This window comes from Oryza glaberrima, chromosome 1 (genome assembly GCF_000147395.1).
Source record: "Oryza glaberrima chromosome 1, OglaRS2, whole genome shotgun sequence".
Taxonomy (NCBI): Eukaryota; Viridiplantae; Streptophyta; class Magnoliopsida; order Poales; family Poaceae; genus Oryza; species Oryza glaberrima.
This window is the reverse complement of record NC_068326.1, coordinates 14380464-14396780: the sequence shown is the minus strand read 5'-3', so window position 1 is coordinate 14396780 and position 16317 is coordinate 14380464. Positions and strand designations below refer to the sequence as shown.

Below are 16317 nucleotides of genomic sequence, written 5' to 3'. Positions count from 1 at the left end.
ATACGTGCAAACTGTTCGCCGGATAAAAGCCGAAAAAATGCATACATACGTAGGACACACCATTCTCCCAAAAAAACATACATAATACCTACATATACAAGATCGGGCAAAAAATCAATTCTCCCCTCTCGATACTCAGATTAAATGTTGTTATGTTCGTATGCTTATGATCTGTCCGCCTAAACTTACATACGTAGTACAAGCTATTCGCTGAAAAAAACATACATGCTACCTAGGGATGTAATATTGCACGGGAAAAAATTTAAAAAAGTTCAGATATAATACAAGAAAGAAATATTGAAACCCACTAACCCCTGTGTTAGTGAGAGATTGCTACTCGAGCAAATGTTTTTTTCACATGGTTCTTAGAAGTGTTAGCCGGTCTCACATGTTAAAGAGACATTCATGTTTAATTTTAATTGTACTACCCTATTAATTGGTAGGAATAGCTTAAGAATATCTACAGATAGATTTGGACATAAGATAAAGAATTATGTGTGAAGTGTTCGTGATTATTTTATTGTATTACTTATGTGTTAGACTCTTTTTATGGTACTAATACAATTCCATTTATGAAAAGGGACCCAACTTTCAAGACAATAATAATCTGTAGTGGTGATAGGTGAGTTTATATCTAAGCATGGACTAAGAGATTTTTGTTTGAAATTTGAGAGACATTATAATTTAGTATATCAAAGTCTATGATCTATTTCACGGCATGAGTATTTTTTCTTCCATTTTAGTTACCATTATAAGAAAATTTACCATCTCTTATGGTGAATTTATAAGATGAATATGGTAAGATAATACTTCTTTTAGTGTTCTCATTATTATTAAAAAATAAAATGCCCACGCATCACCGCGGGCTTCCTTCCTTGTTGCAGTTAAAATGAAATAAAATTGCACATTGTATTTGTATAGCATTGCAATTTAGGATTAGCTATGTGCCATTTTAGGTGACTGGAAACTTAAAATTTTCAGGTGCATCCAACAATTAGCTATTCATATACTCTATCCGTCCCATAATATAGCAATCTAGGACTAGACTAGGTATTTTATAGGACAACGAATCTAGACAGATGCATAGGTTGCTATATTATGGGACGGAGGGAGTACGTAGATTTTCTTATAGCCCTGTTATATAGCTCACGTTTATGTAGACGGGCTACTGGTTCCATTAACAATAGTCTGCAAGCTTACAAAATCAATAAGGAATTAGATGATGCCTCACGTTTTACTGCGGGATATATATTAGATATTGGAGAAATGATGAAATTATTTGGATTGAAATATTATGAAATGATTTGTGAATGATGATTGATCATGTGTAGCATGAATAAATTGTAGATATAATTACTATATATTTGTATGTTGAGCTTTATGTGTTCATTGGGTTGATGTGACATGCTTGTATGTAGATTTTAGAAATCTATGCTTTAATGTTGAGTTTTAGGTATTTAGTGGCATTAACTTTTTAGAAAGAAGGGTTTTCTGAGTTGATAGGAACAAAACCCTGGTTTCTGTTGTTCAATTTATTTCATTTTACTTGTGATGCTCCTGGGACAGAACAACGGGAGACCACACTGAAGCATATATACTGTATCATTTAGGGAGCCTGCAAATTATTCACTGACGCAAAATCGAGATTTTGGGATGGAAGTAGTATTATTCTGTCTGTTTTACAATTTCTGTTATTTCCTTTCAAGAAAGAAGCTGGTCTATGCGTGGCAGAATAAGGAGAATGGAGTACTCCTGAACACGTGTTGACAGAGAAACACAAATCACTTGCGCCTGAACACATGCGGTGAACAGAGACATTTGCCTGAATTGACAATGGAAGATGAACGATACATCTGCAGGCTGCATCCTCTACACATAAATACATAATAATGTACCCAGGCAAGAGTACAGCAAAAAACTAAAACATCCAGTAGAGGGTGTGCCGCCTTTATCTTTTCATTGGTCATCTTTGTCAAGATTGTCAAGATTAACATATATAACTATTATGCTTTGGTTCTGATCGTTTAAGCCGACAATCCATAAAAAAATGAATGAAGCAAGATAAACAATTTATGGTAAAACCTTTTCATATATGTGTTGTTAATGATTTAAAAGCCAATAGTGAAAAATATACTACGTTGACAAGACTACAAAATTAACTCCAAAATTAAGTTTCAAAATTCAAAATTTGGCAGTGGCAAATAAGCTAAGAAGCTAATAAATCAGGATTGAAAATTTGTGTAATATTCAGTTTTGTCCCACATGGTCTTAGGTTTATTGCGCATTGCTGAATTTTGTTCGTTCTTTTTCTTGATAGTTATTCCCTTTTTCTAATGATAGAGAATATATGATGGATTGGCTCTGAGGTCCTTCTACCGGAAGAAAATACTTCATTGAAGCTTATATTGGTTAACAGGTGCTACAAAAACAGTAGTTATATGCACGCCTTACTGTGTTTGAAAACAAAATCAAAATTAAGGCCTTACTCCCTCCGTTTTTTAATAGATGACGCCGTTGATTTTTTCTCACATGTTTGACCATTCATCTTTTTCTCACATGTTTGACTTTTTCTCACATGTTTGACTCCACTCCACGCTCTCCAATCCTAGATCCCAATCCACCATGCTCCAAACCCTTGTTGGCGCCGCGACCATGGTGCAACCGCGACGCAATGAGGAGGATGTGCTCGTGGGCTTCACCGTTCACGAGATACTGCGACGGACCGAGGGACAGATGGACGCTAGGATGCTGGACTCCAACATTGGCATGATCTCTGGTCATGCACTACTTCGTCCTGCTACCGCTTGTTGACACTAGCCTCCTCACCTATGCATCGAAAGCGAGCCGTGGCAGCTTCAACCGCATCAGCAGCCTCCCCGATGTGCACTTGCATGACATCGTGTCCCACCTCCCCGCCAAGGACTCGCCCCTAACAAAGGTTAGGCGAGCTCGCCGGCTGCCTTCCCCACCGCCCCTCCTTCGCCCTCACCTTCGATCCCCACCCCTCACTGGGCATCGCGGTCCACACGCAGGCGGGCACACCACCCCCCATGTTAGGTCGCTCCTCAACTGCACTATCCGTCGGCTCTCCAAGCTGCACCTGCGCACTGCTTGCTCCTCTCGAGAGTTGGAGAGAAAAGGGGATAAGAGATGGAGAAGAAAGGGGGAGGAATAGAGTGAGGATGACACGTGGGGCTCATTTTTTCCCCACGTAAACGTCTAGTCATAAAAAAAACAACCATCTATACTGCCGGAGGATCTGATTTTAACGATTTTAATAAGTTCAGTTTAGAGTTGCCGATTAAACTCGACGGAAAGAGGAGGACGCAATGTGGACTAGTTCCTTCCTCTTGTAACAGAAGGGTACTTACGTGGCAGCCCAATAGCCACCACGACCCTCCGATTTTACGGTCGGCCCAGCCCATTACTGAGCGGAACCACGCGCAGCCGCCAGCTAAAACCCTAGCTCATCTCCCTCCAACGCCTCCTTCCTCTTTCCTCTTCCTCCCCTCCTCGGCCCTTCCTTCCCTTCTTCCCTCGGCGGCGGCGGCGGCGGCTAGCAATCGCGAGGAGGAGAAGATGGTGAAGAAGAGCAAGAAGAGCAAGAGCAAGCGCGTGACGCTGCGGCAGAAGCACAAGGTGCTCCGCAAGGTGAAGGAGCACCACCGCAAGAAGCGCAAGGAGGCCAAGAAGGAAGGGAAGAGCCACAGGAAGAAGGTCGAGAAGGACCCCGGGATCCCCAACGAGTGGCCCTTCAAGGAGCAGGAGCTCAAGGCCCTCGAGGCCCGCCGCGCGCAGGCGCTCCAGGAGCTCGAGCTCAAGAAGGAGGCGCGCAAGGAGAGGGTGAGCCGGGCACCGCCTTTCTCCCTCTTTGTCTTTCTTTCTATCCTTGCTGCTGCTAAAGTTGTTTTGCCAGGGTCGATTTCTCTGGTTTCCTTTCGATTGGCGATTCTAGTCGTTGAATGAAATTCTTGGATTATATGTTTTAACTGAACGGGTAACTGTTACTGTAAGCAAGGTGTTTTTGGGGGTAGATTTCATGCCATATGTCATTGTCTGGGGCGCTAATTTTTATTCCTGTAAAAAAAAAACGATGATTGTGAAATTTTGGGACATCTGTTCAGAAGTGTGTTGAATGCACATATGAATGGCACTGAAATTTATGAGATTTCATTAGAATGTTGTATGCAAACACTACACATTCAGTGCCTTAACATGGACTTGTGTGAGTAACACATACCTGCACTGGGAAGAGAGGATTAAATATTTCTGCACCTTATTTAGTTTCATTTGTATTTTACATCTTGCTTGTACTGTTTGACCAATGGTAGAATATTGTGACCACTTCTGTTCAGGCTAGGAAGAGAAAGCTTGGATTGCTTGAGGACGAGGACATTGCTAATTTGGCCTCTGCAGCTTCTGCTCAGGGCAGCGAGTTTGCAGAGAAGGATGCAGCAAAGGAGAATGCCTCTTTAGACGTGGTTAAGAGCCAAGGTGAGGTTCAATGTTCCTACTTGTCATGCTTTGCTGACTTACTGTTTGCAGTTACGTTATTCCTAAATCTGCTGATTGTATCTCCAGATCATTCAGAGAGAGCCTTCTACAAGGAGCTTGTTAAAGTTATTGAAGCGTCTGATGTCATTCTTGAGGTTCTCGATGCCAGAGATCCACTGGGCACTCGTTGCATTGACATGGAAAAGATGGTCAGGAAGGCTGATCCCAGTAAACGGATTGTGCTACTTCTGAACAAGATAGGTACAATTCAAGTTTTCTTTGAGTTCGGACTTCACTCGTGTTATGTCTACTTTCTTGTAACATCTCAATTTCAATTCGTGGCATCCAGATCTTGTTCCCAAGGAGTCAGTAGAGAAATGGCTTACGTACCTAAGAGAGGAAATGCCTACTGTCGCATTTAAGTGCAATACCCAAGAGCAGAGGACAAAACTGGGATGGAAATCATCAAAGATTGATAAATCAAGCAATATCCCACAAAGCAGTGATTGTCTTGGTGCTGAGAACCTGATCAAATTACTCAAGAATTATTCCAGGAGTCATGAGGTAACTGATCAACGTTCACATGTGTATCATAACTTCAGTGGGCAGTGTAAATGGATTGTTGTTAGAGTCTGCTTGTTGAAATAATCTGTAGTAATTGTTAAAATTGCCATCTTAGCAAACAGTACCTTTGATACCTCACCTGGCATGAAAATATTGAATTTCCATTCCGTTTGTTCTGTGTACTGCTTTATGCAAACCATATTAACATTGATGATAACATCAAGTAGTAATAATTTTCTAATCTCAAGAATGGCCTACCTTAATTTGTTATATGGGCACAGTTGAATTTGTTGTTCCAAGTAGTTCTCTTTCATTTTGTCATGTTTGTACAGTGGTACTGTCGCTAGGGAATTCATGAGCTTTTAATTCTCATTTTGCACACTCTGACCTGTAGCGATGCGTATGAGTTTTTTTTTTCTTTTCTGCTTTATGTTGCCCTTTTAGATAATTTTTATTATTTATATGTTACAGCTCAAACTGGCAATTACTGTGGGTATTGTTGGTCTTCCTAATGTTGGCAAGAGCAGTCTGATTAACAGTTTGAAGAGGTCCCGTGTGGTTAATGTTGGGTCCACTCCAGGAGTTACTAGATCAATGCAAGAAGTTCAGTTAGACAAGAAGGTGAAGCTGCTAGATTGTCCTGGTGTTGTGATGCTGAAATCTTCCAATAGTGGTGTATCTGTGGCCCTTCGCAACTGCAAACGAGTTGAGAAGATGGAAGATCCAATCAGTCCTGGTAAGTGTTGAAAAATAGCTTGCATCATTTTGGTGCTATTCAGATAGTTTTGCTGAAATCTTCATTTAATTAGCTATATATGTTTTTATTATGTGTATACTAATACTATCTCATTCAACAATATGCATTAAATGTTGCTGGAAGTGCACTGTATTATAACTTGTTCCATTTTTCTTCACTTTACATCCTCTCAGTAAAGGAAATTCTCGATCTATGCCCGCACGAGAAGCTGCTATCCCTTTACAGGGTTCCAACATTTACTTCAGTGGACGATTTCCTTCAGAAAGTTGCCACACTCCGGGGGAAATTGAAAAAAGGTGGTATAGTGGATGTTGAAGCTGCTGCAAGAATTGTACTTCATGACTGGAATGAGGGTATGGTCGATGATTCCTCCTGTACTGATTTTTCTTTACTCTTATTCCGTTTCTGAGTCATGTGACACTGTTATTTTTTAGGTAAAATACCCTATTTTACGGTACCACCTAAAAGGGATGCTGTAGACGACTCCGATGCAGTAATTATTTCAGAGACTGGGAAAGAATTTAACATTGATGAAATTTACAAAGCTGAGTCATCATATATTGGTGGTCTGAAATCACTGGAGGAGTTCCGTCACATTGAGATTCCATCTAATGCCCCACCGCAGATTGACGAAGAGATGCTAGAGGTATTACTATGGTTTTCGTCCCATTGAAAATAATCTCTATTCTTTATGGGTGTGATTTGCATGACATTTGTGCTAGGAACAGGATTGCCATAGTTGGCATCATCGATGAGTCATGACACTGCAATTAGATAATGTACTTGTCTTGTGCTTGATATAGGATGGCAAGAAGCAGAATGAACCTGCGCAGGAAAACCATGATGAGTCGATGTCCGATGCAAATGAGCGTGAAGGAGCCAAGACGGCCAGCGCGAGCACACAGAATGACAAGCTGTACACAGCAGAGGGAATACTTGATCCTCGCAAGAGGAAAGCCGAGAAGAAGAGGCGCAAGGCAAACAAGTTCAGCGTGCTGACCGACATGGATGCAGACTACGATTTCAAGGTGGATTATCAGATGAAGGATGCCCTGGCCGAAGAGGGCAACGATGGTGGAGACGAGGAGCCCAAGGAAGCTGACCCTATGACTGGTGTCGATGATGCGTGAACTGATGGAACTCGGCAGATTGAGAATACGAAGTAGATCATATAATTATAATATGATGGTGGACTGCCATCCCAAGTTTTGTACCCTATTAGTTGAATGAGAGAAGATAATGGACGCTGCTTGATTCACATAGCCACTGAGCTGGAATCAGAATTTTTTGCCCATATGCATGCAATGGTTGCAAAATTGCAAACCATCTTCCAGCGATCACTCTATTGTTTGGGCTGGTGGAGAGCCGTGCCTATCAGTCTCGCATGATATCTCCGCGACTGTCCTCTGTTGGGGCTAGCGAAAAATTCACAGGTAATGTTTGACATATCCTAGTTACCTCTTCTACATTAAGTAAATAAACTCACCTAAACTTCATTTTTAAGATCAACTCATGGGTTTCTCGCTCCTATCCTATGTTTTTTAAATAGATTCTCTACTTAAGTGAACTAAATTTCACTCCTAAGATCATTCCATGAATCGTGCAGCCTAATAAATAAATGAAACTTCCTTAAATCCTACTAGAGATATTTTGTATTAAACATAAAGCATCAAGTTATACTTGTTGAACTATCAAAAGTTCACAAAATAGGTTTAGGTCGGCCTTTTCCTCTATTATGGTGATCAGATCTGAGCCCTCTATACTCTCCTTCCTCGCTTTGTTCTGGATTCTAGGGTGTTCGGTGTAAATTTAGGACCTCCACATAAATTTTTTAAAAAGAGAGCTAATATAAAAAGTATCAAGGGGCTGAAATATAAAATTAAATCTACTCCTAGAGTCACTTGTACTATGAAAAACTTAGATCTTATACCCATTGCCATAGCCTACGTGACGTGACATTACTGTGAACGCCAAAAACTTAACTAACCACATGCATGAACCTCAAAGCCAATATAATCCACATGCCATTTTGCCGCTCAACGTGAGGATTCAAAGCGAGAGTAAATTAGATCTCTACTGATCAACGCTACACCACGTTGAACATGCCCAACCAACCCACCTGAACTACAGTGCATTGGGTCGATTTATTAGGGGTGAGACTAATCATGGTCAATGTGGTCGATCGCCCATAACCGTGGGCACGACTATTCGAATAGTTTTACTCTGGCCAGAGGTATACGACTATACCCAGAAGACACAATCCACCGGCATGTCACCGTGTCATCATGCACCCATGATGAACACGTCACCATATCGAGTGATTGTGACAAGACCCTTCATATAACTCCCTCTGACCAATCCCACCACACCTCAGGTTTCACCCCCACTCCTCGCAAGGCAGCCGACAGTTCCCTCTCGTGCCACGGTGAGTTCGGAAGCCGATCAACCGAACACCCCGGCCAACCCAACTCCATCACGCCCACCCTTGCCTGGGAACGTCAGTCAGAGGAAAGCTATACTTCAAGTCAGGCAGTTACACATTCCCGCCTGTGGCAAGCGTTGTATGTCTTCCAGTGTATCCCGTGAACCGATTCTTAATTGCCATGGGTGCGACTAGCAAAACCATGCATCCACACATTTTAGTTGAATAATTACGGCCAATGAAACATGGCCGGATGTCTCGAGCACACAGCTTGTTCTGCTACTAAAAAGGTCTAATACTGCAATTATTCCATCAACTGAGCTAGTGGCAATTAAGCATGGCTAAGCATATAGTTCTAGCTGGGTCACATAAGTAACATGAGCTAGTCGATTTATTACCTAAGGTTGACAAATGACATATATCAAGTAAACATGGCACAAGCAAGCAGATAGGTAAACCCTGATCCCATGTAATTAGCAAAACATGCACATTTATTTGCAAACGATAAAACATTTATCAATTGGGATCAACATGCTCAAGGGGAATGTGTGACTTGCCTTGCTTCTTCACAACAATCTTCTGAACTCTTTTCCTCGCGACCGCGATCTTCCGAAACAATGGATTCTACACGCTGGCACGCAAAAGAGGAAAAAACTCTAATAAACACCAAGAAAACAGTACATAAAAAGTAAACAAATAGGTAGAGCTCAATTTTAGATGAATTTTGCAAGTTGAATGACCCAATTTGGAGTTCGTATGAATTAGATATGAATTTTAGAAGTTCTGAGCCATTTAAATAAATTTCTATAATTATTAATGATTTATTGCGCAATTATTAATGGATTATGACGTCACCAAGGGAAATAGGTGGCGCCGACAAGTGGGCCCCACCTATCGGTGGCTCAAAGGGATGGGTGCACGGTGAACTCGGTCCACGCGCGCGATGCCGGCGGGCGCACCACGTGGTGGCCACGCGGGACGGGGAGGACGAGGTGGCGCCGACGTGATGCCACAGGGGCGGCGACGCCGAGCGGCACGGGGAGGGCCACGTGGACGGCCCATATCCACCCGAGGTGAATCGGGCGGCCACGGGCGAGCGGGAATCGGCTCACCGGCCGGCCGGCCGGGGGGCGGCGACCACCGGCGCGGCGGCACGGCCGGGAGGTAGCAGGGGGAGGCGAGGGGTTGGAGGGGAGATGCCCACCGAGCGACGGACGGCGGAAGGGGCGGCCGGCGGCAAGGAACAACGGCGGCGGGGCTCCTCGGGAAGACGGCAAGACGGAGCTCCGACGACGGGCGGCACTCGGGAAGGGGCGGACGGGCTCGGCCTCGATCTAAGGAAGATAAAGGAGGGGTTAGGGAGGTGAAAGGGCGACCGGAGCGGCTAGAAACAACGGCCGGCGGCGACAACACGAGTTGGAGCTCACCTTGGGCTGAGGAAGCGGGGTTCTAGCGACCTTTGGCGAATGAAAAGGGGCGGCTGGGCTGCACACGATTGCTGCGGTGCTGAGGAAGGCGAGACGCAGCACGGGGTGGACCGGGACGGCGGCGAGAGGTGACTGGAGGCGGCTGCTATGGTGGCGGTTCGGGTGGTGTGGTGGCGGTGGGGTTTCGGTGGCGGATTAGGGGAGTGGAGCGGCGGACGGCGTGCAGCTCGGAGTGGCGAAGCTAGCGGTGGCGGCGACGCAGTGCGGAGGTGGCTAGAGCGGCGGTGAGGGGCGGCTGGAGATCGCCGGCGAGCAGCGGCGCACAGGAGCAGCGTGGGGAGAGCAATGGAGGGCACGGCGGGCTCGGGTAAATGGGGGAAACGAGCGAGGGGAGTGCGGGGAGGAGTTTTATAGCGCTCGGGGGCGACGGGGAGGCCGGGGCGAGGTGGATTTGGGGCGGCAACCACCGGCGGCGTGGGTGGCATCGTGGGGGAGTTGGCGGCCGGTTTTTGCGAGCGCGAGAGGGGGAGAAGAGCGGGGACGTGGGCGGCGAGGCCCCACGGACGAGCGTGCGCGCGGGGGGTGGAGGAGGTGGGCGGGGTGGCGCGGAAAAGGCGGCGGGGCGTGGGATGGTTTCGGCGGCCATGGCAATTGCTGTGGGGTGGCTGGAGGTAGGAGATGACAGGTACATGGGTCCCACCTGTCGGGGAGAGAGGGAGAGAGAGTTGGAAGGGGGAGGCAAAACAGACTTGAGGGAGAGAGAGAGCCGAGCGAGCCGAGGGAGGGGAGGACTTGGGCCGAGCCCGAAAAGGAGGAAGGGGGAGTTATATTTGTTTCCTTTTTATTTTAATTGATAAAATGAACTTTGTATTGTTAAAATTATTTCTTGAGCTCCGAAAATTCACAGGAAATTCCAAAGAGTTCATTAAGGCACAGATAATATTACAAAATATTCTCGGCCAATTATTTTTTAAAGGAAATTTTAATTTCCTCTATTATTTCACTTGATTAATTTGCTTTCAATTTTATTTAATTTCTAGAAATGCTTTATTTAATGTTTTTAATCCCGAACGAAAACCGGGGCGTTACAATGGAGGACAAGTATTGGCACGGTAGGTGGTCGCATCTGGCTCAGGCGACCAACGGAGAGTATTATCCAATTAAAGGATTACACTTCTTTATCTACTAACTCCAGACTTGCTGTTTTACACTGTTTATGCTCAACGTTTGACCCTCCATCTTATTTGAATTTTTTTATGATTAGTATTTTTATTGTCATTAGATGATAAAACATAAGCAATATTTTATGTGTGACTATTTTTTTAATTTTTTTATAAATTTTTCAAATAAGACGGACGATCAAACGTTGGACAAAAACCCACGACTACACTTAAATTGGGACGAAGGTTATAGTTGTGAAGGTCTGTTTAGAGAACCAGTTTCTTCGGGATGCACTCATTAATAGGCCTGTTTGAGACAGCTGAATTGATGGATGGATGGATTATCTGATTTCTTCGTAGCAATTTGAGGGTATAAACAAATAAATTAACTACTACAAAATTGGAAAAAAGTTGCTTTCAAAGAGTAGTCCAGAAAGTTTTATAGAAAATTTTGCTCGATATCCACTGTCTAGAAGCTTGGGAAACGTTCAAATGAAAATCCAAAATCCAAAATCCTAAAAAAAAAAAAAACAAAGCTAAGTTGTGCCTAAACTGTTTTTTACAGGTGTGTTCGTTAAGGATTATATAGATATGCAATACTATAATAGAAACAGTTCAATTCTCACTAGAAATTTCCAGCTGTTCTCATTTCTGACCTCTCTCACTAGCAAGTTATCAGCAGTGCAAACGTGCAATACCACAAAAAGGACCCAAAAAGGATTGTCGATCTACATAACCTTGTAATCGTAAGATCTTAAGCATGGTAAATGTAGCACCAAAATGTTGCCTGGCTAGTCTTCCCAGGGACACGCCAGTTGGAGGAAAAACTTCCAATTGGTGACATCATAGAACAATAAGTGCATCCACTAGAAAGAACACATCGTATGCTCTTAAACACATCAAAGTGATGGATGAGTAACTAAATTAGAACAAGAAAACGATTGTCCCCTGCAAAAGGCTTGAACCATACAATCTAAAATAGTGTCTTTCCAAGTAATAAGTCGAGTTTGGTGGTCCAAACGTAGACAATTAAATCCCAGTAGGTTCATCCTTTAACAAAATATCAGAAACAGCTTTGTTGCTACCAGGTAACTTCCGATTTCCCCTTCCCGAAAGCACAGACCTTTTACATACACATGACATATGTACAGGTAGTTTGCTTGCAATCAGATGAGACTTTATTGAGGTGCTGTTAACTGCTGAGATCCTTGTTGGGGGATCGGTTTGTTATCAACCTCTATCTCGCGAAGGCCCTCAACAGGTTGCCTGCATATTGGGCATTTGTTGGTCTGATATTTTAAAACTTGAGCACACTCCCTGCACAGGCACTGCAAAAATGGCACATGCTATCTTTAATTGATTTTCATAAAACTGAACTGATCAGCAAAATTAAAGGATATAATCGTTATTTCTCTATCATCATCCCTAGCTACTTAACATGGTGCAATCTATTCACGAAGTTCTTACCATGGCATAAAAAATGAAATAGCACAAATGTATAGCTGCTGAGAAAAAGAACAGAAGGGCAAATATTTGGGCACAAAATGCTACAGCCATTTAGAAGTACATAAACTTATTGTCATTGCTTCAATAATCAGTACAGTGCCAGGGGGGTTGCAAGTGCTAATACCTAATAGTGGAGCAGTGGATGTTACTGCATATCAGACCTTTGATGTGCTTTAAGAAAGGTCTGTCTTTCACTTTCTGGAAGAGAGTAAAGCACTAGCAATTTTTTTTCTTACGTTTAATATAAGCCATGAACTTTGGCATAGAAAACTAGGAAAGAAGTTAAGAGAAAATGGCAAGATAGTTGGCATACTCACTGAAAGAAAAAATGGGTTTTAATCTAAATATCTATGCCCGCTAAGCAGGTTCCTTAATATGCTGGACAGTGACTGCCTTTATTTATTATTAAAGTGGGATTTGACGAATATCCTACTCCTTTATCTTAGCGGTTCAACTATCCCTCTTCCAGCCTCCAATGGCACACTCCAAACCATATAGCAGTAGACACAATCCAAACCTTTTCATATTCTCTTCCAGTTTAAAGCAAATCAAAGATGGAAAATGCCCGAAGAATGCAACTTCAAAATTATCTGATAAGTTGAAAGAATGCTAGGAGAAAATCCATAACTATTTTTTTTCCAACTCTATCTCCATAATAATATATGTATGCTTAAACAGATAAGTCTTATGGCAAAATCGTGATTCTTTCAAGAATACTTAGTAAGAAAGTAACTTACCATATGCCTGCATGGAAGAACAGCAGTATCTCTTGGTTCAGAAAGGCAAACCACACATTCTTTCCCGGAATCATCCTCATGAGCATTCTTATCAGCTGTGTTCCCAATACCATATATTTCCTGCAAGACATATCTGATTCCATTTACCCAAAGGATCTGCTGCACAACATGAACTCCATATTCAGCATTGTCTTTCTTCACAAATATAGCATATTTAACAAGATATTTCGATTGTTCGGTCTCATGTGCCCCTTCTGATTCTTGGTTGCCTGACACATCCATTTGTACTTTGAATGCTACAGGGAATACACCACCTTCCCCAACATTAGTTAGCTCAGATTCCTCAAAACGAGAGACATCGATTCCCGACCCACTTGGTTGCTTGAACTCCTGACCTCGACCTTCCTTAAAAGGCACGGTCACAGGTTGAAGCAAATTTTCCTTTGCGGTCTTCAAGGCACACTTATCTTCTTGTGCAAAGAAGCAGACAGTTATGCTGTTTGCATGATGAATAGGTCTTTTAGTTAAACATAACACATGACAATCTTACAAAAAAAAAAGAAGTGATGACAACAAGGAAAGCCAGTAAACATTCAATTCTTTAAAAAGGTTCAAGGAGATAGCCATACTAATTGTGAAGGTCCCAGAAAATTGGAAATTTGGAAACAGTACAACTCTATTTTCAAACAATAAATTAATAAATCAAAGAGCATCTAAGTTTGAGCTTTCTGCAAAAAAGAAAGGCTATTCGGAAAAAAATGATGCACATATATAAAATATTACCAAATTGGAGAAGTCTGCAATTGGAAATACACCTAAGGATGATATCATCCTAATCAAGGTATAGAAGGTTTCCTTTCAATGTTTATCATGGATTGGAATTCCATAAAACATGGAACAAGAGACATATGAAGTTGTGATCAGTTCAGTTTCAAATTGTAAATCTAGTATGACCTGGTCTGCATAAGGCATAACTTTTGAAAACAGAGTTACACTCAATATGCGCAACACAAACTGGATTGGTTACAACTCCTAATGTCTCATCTTCTGTTTGTTAGTTCCATTCAATCTGCCAGAAGAGTGAACAGGAGATTTCTTTTAAACCTTTCAGAATACATGGGTTAGGTGGAGAATACCAATACGTGCCCAAATAACCACATACTCCTTAAGTTTAGATATCTTGCACATCAGGACAGACAATATATGCAGAATGAATCCAATAAGCCATGATTTTTTTTGGCGGATATTAAATGCTCTAGATCACACATTGTTCCATCAGTTGAAAGTAGAAATGAATAACTCGATACTCTTTTCAAGTACACAAGTCATTTTATGATAGACCTTCACAATTGGTATGGATCTTTATGAGTTCTGCAGCCACAACTTCACGAGTGCTATCTTACCATGTCTTAATCTTTGTTGGGAAGATGAAAGATGTGCCAAGGATAAAATACTATTAAGCATGGAACATTTTGAGGGCGTAAAAATAGCATAAACATCAGAAGAGACTGAACCATGTAGGATTAGTAACAGAAGTCACAGGAATTAGGAGAATCTCAACTAATATGATTTGGCAATGGTGACAATAGAAATGAGAGTAGCAGGAATTTGGAGAATCTCAATTACTATAACATGGCAATGGTGACAATAAAATGAAAGTAGACATCCAAAATCATTAAGATAAATCAAGCTCTGATTCTGACAAGTCTGGAGTACGGTGAGTCCCATGTCACTACCTAAACAAATCTAATTCTTAGTAAGAATTATAGATTGATTCTTGCTACTTTCTTCAACTTCATTTTTCACACTCAATACCAAGTTATGTGAACGATTTTATTTTACATTTCTAGTATATATATATTCAAGTAAGAAACATTTGCTTCAGCAAGAAGAATCAAGCAGTATGCATCTGATCTGGTACTAAGTTTAATTGAATTCTACATTGAAGCATTCTTACATTTGGACAGGTAATCACGACATTATGCCAAACACAAGATGGGCCAATTTTGTACCCCAAAAAAAAAAGAGAAGAAGAAAGCAGTACACAATCGAAAGCATCACGATTGCAACAACATTTGTTTGTGCTGAGCTCTCTGGCAGAAATTTTAGTAATGTAGTATACCAATGTTACTACGATCTAAAGATCCTAAATCAAAGCTATAGCAACGAAATTACCACAGCGTCTAATCAAGAAACCCACTTAGCCCGGTATAAATAGGTGAGAGGGGAAAAAGAAGAAGGAGCGGGACCTTCCGGGGCCATCGGCGTCGAAGGAGAAGGCGAGGAGTAGGCTGCGGCCATCGTCGTCGTCGTCGGGCACCAGCCGCAGGGTGTCCCCCTTGACGTTGACGCCGACGCTGACCGCCACGGCCCTGTGCCGCTCCACGTGCGCAGGCACCGGCACCGGCGGCGGCGCGGCGGCGCCGGGGGGCGGACGAGGGTAGCTGTGGTAGTACGGGGGCGGCACCCCGTGTCTATAGGCTTCGAGATGCGGCGGCGGCGGACGTGGGCTAGCGCCGCCGCTGCTCGCGATGTTGCCCATTGGGAAGCCCTCGCCTCTGGAGTCTGGAAGTCTTGGGTGGAAGTCTGACCTCGGCGCCCGTTGCTACGCTGCTTTAGCCCGTTCCGCCTTTTGTTTTTTTTTGTTCTTTTTTTTTCTCTCGTAGCTGAAACAGTTGAACAGGCTTTTATTTTTGTCATAGTTGAACGAGTTACAAGTAGGGTTTCCAAACCGCCGGGGCCGGGGTTACCGTGCCCCGGCGGTAAGCACGGTTACCGCGCGGTAACCGTGAAAAACCGTACAAAACCATGTAAAATTTATCAAAAATTCAAATTATTTTTAAAATTTATTTGAATTTAAGGAGGTTATCGTGGTATTTATATTACCGTACCTCGCGGTAAGCTCGGTAACTGCGGTAACCGCGCGGTTACCGGCGGTAAGGGAAACCCTGGTTACAACTCTTGCAAACAGACCTACCCAAAACATAAACAAAGACAATAAAATAATAATTACATTTAAAACTTTTATAATTGTGTTTATTATTAAATTTGAGTTACAATGAGGCCCTAATACTTAAACCCTTTTACGTACATGGGACATGTGAACTGATATGTCTCATGTGCGACTTCTCTTTACGGTTACGCATATAGAATACATATGATGGTATTCAGTTCATCAATTTTTTTATTGAGTTCAGCTCATCGCTATTTATTTTCTCAGCATAGTAGTGCAAGAGTTACTTGAAAACTT

At 42.6% G+C, this 16317-nt stretch overlaps 2 protein-coding genes and 1 pseudogene across 2 annotated transcripts; 1 reads left to right on the top strand and 2 right to left on the bottom strand.

Moving 5' to 3' along the window:
- The first annotated feature begins 3479 nt into the window (after positions 1–3479).
- Positions 3480–7150, top strand: LOC127754637 (guanine nucleotide-binding protein-like NSN1). The gene is made up of 8 exons (XM_052280212.1): positions 3480–3843; positions 4356–4494; positions 4582–4755; positions 4844–5058; positions 5530–5794; positions 5989–6168; positions 6250–6461; positions 6619–7150. The coding sequence occupies exons 1-8, from the start codon at positions 3580–3582 to the stop codon at positions 6943–6945; spliced, it is 1776 nt and encodes a 591-aa protein (XP_052136172.1). The 5' UTR covers positions 3480–3579; the 3' UTR covers positions 6946–7150.
- A 1989-nt stretch (positions 7151–9139) lies between these two features.
- On the bottom strand, positions 9140–10396 carry LOC127754647 (vegetative cell wall protein gp1-like; annotated as a pseudogene).
- A 1243-nt stretch (positions 10397–11639) lies between these two features.
- LOC127761525 (probable E3 ubiquitin-protein ligase LUL2) lies at positions 11640–15662 on the bottom strand. The gene is made up of 3 exons (XM_052285867.1): positions 15317–15662; positions 13068–13563; positions 11640–12152 (listed from the first exon to the last, which is right to left on the bottom strand). The coding sequence occupies exons 1-3, from the start codon at positions 15607–15609 to the stop codon at positions 12003–12005; spliced, it is 939 nt and encodes a 312-aa protein (XP_052141827.1). The 5' UTR covers positions 15610–15662; the 3' UTR covers positions 11640–12002.
- Between the last annotated feature and the right edge of the window lie 655 nt (positions 15663–16317).

What these genes read in the sequence shown, in the direction of transcription:
- LOC127754637 (XM_052280212.1), top strand. Translation starts at nt 3,580, where the DNA reads ATGGTGAAGAAGAGCAAGAAGAGCAAGAGCAAGCGCGTGACGCTGCGG. An exon ending in AGACGTGGTTAAGAGCCAAG is followed by an intron (nt 4,495 to 4,581) that starts GTGAGGTTCAAT and finishes TTGTATCTCCAG; the next exon opens with ATCATTCAGAGAGAGCCTTC. An exon ending in TTGACGAAGAGATGCTAGAG is followed by an intron (nt 6,462 to 6,618) that starts GTATTACTATGG and finishes TGCTTGATATAG; the next exon opens with GATGGCAAGAAGCAGAATGA.
- LOC127761525 (XM_052285867.1), bottom strand. Translation starts at nt 15,609, where the DNA reads ATGGGCAACATCGCGAGCAGCGGCGGCGCTAGCCCACGTCCGCCGCCG. An exon ending in GACGCCGATGGCCCCGGAAG is followed by an intron (nt 13,564 to 15,316) that starts GTCCCGCTCCTT and finishes TCATGCAAACAG; the next exon opens with CATAACTGTCTGCTTCTTTG. An exon ending in TTCTTCCATGCAGGCATATG is followed by an intron (nt 12,153 to 13,067) that starts GTAAGTTACTTT and finishes CCATTTTTGCAG; the next exon opens with TGCCTGTGCAGGGAGTGTGC.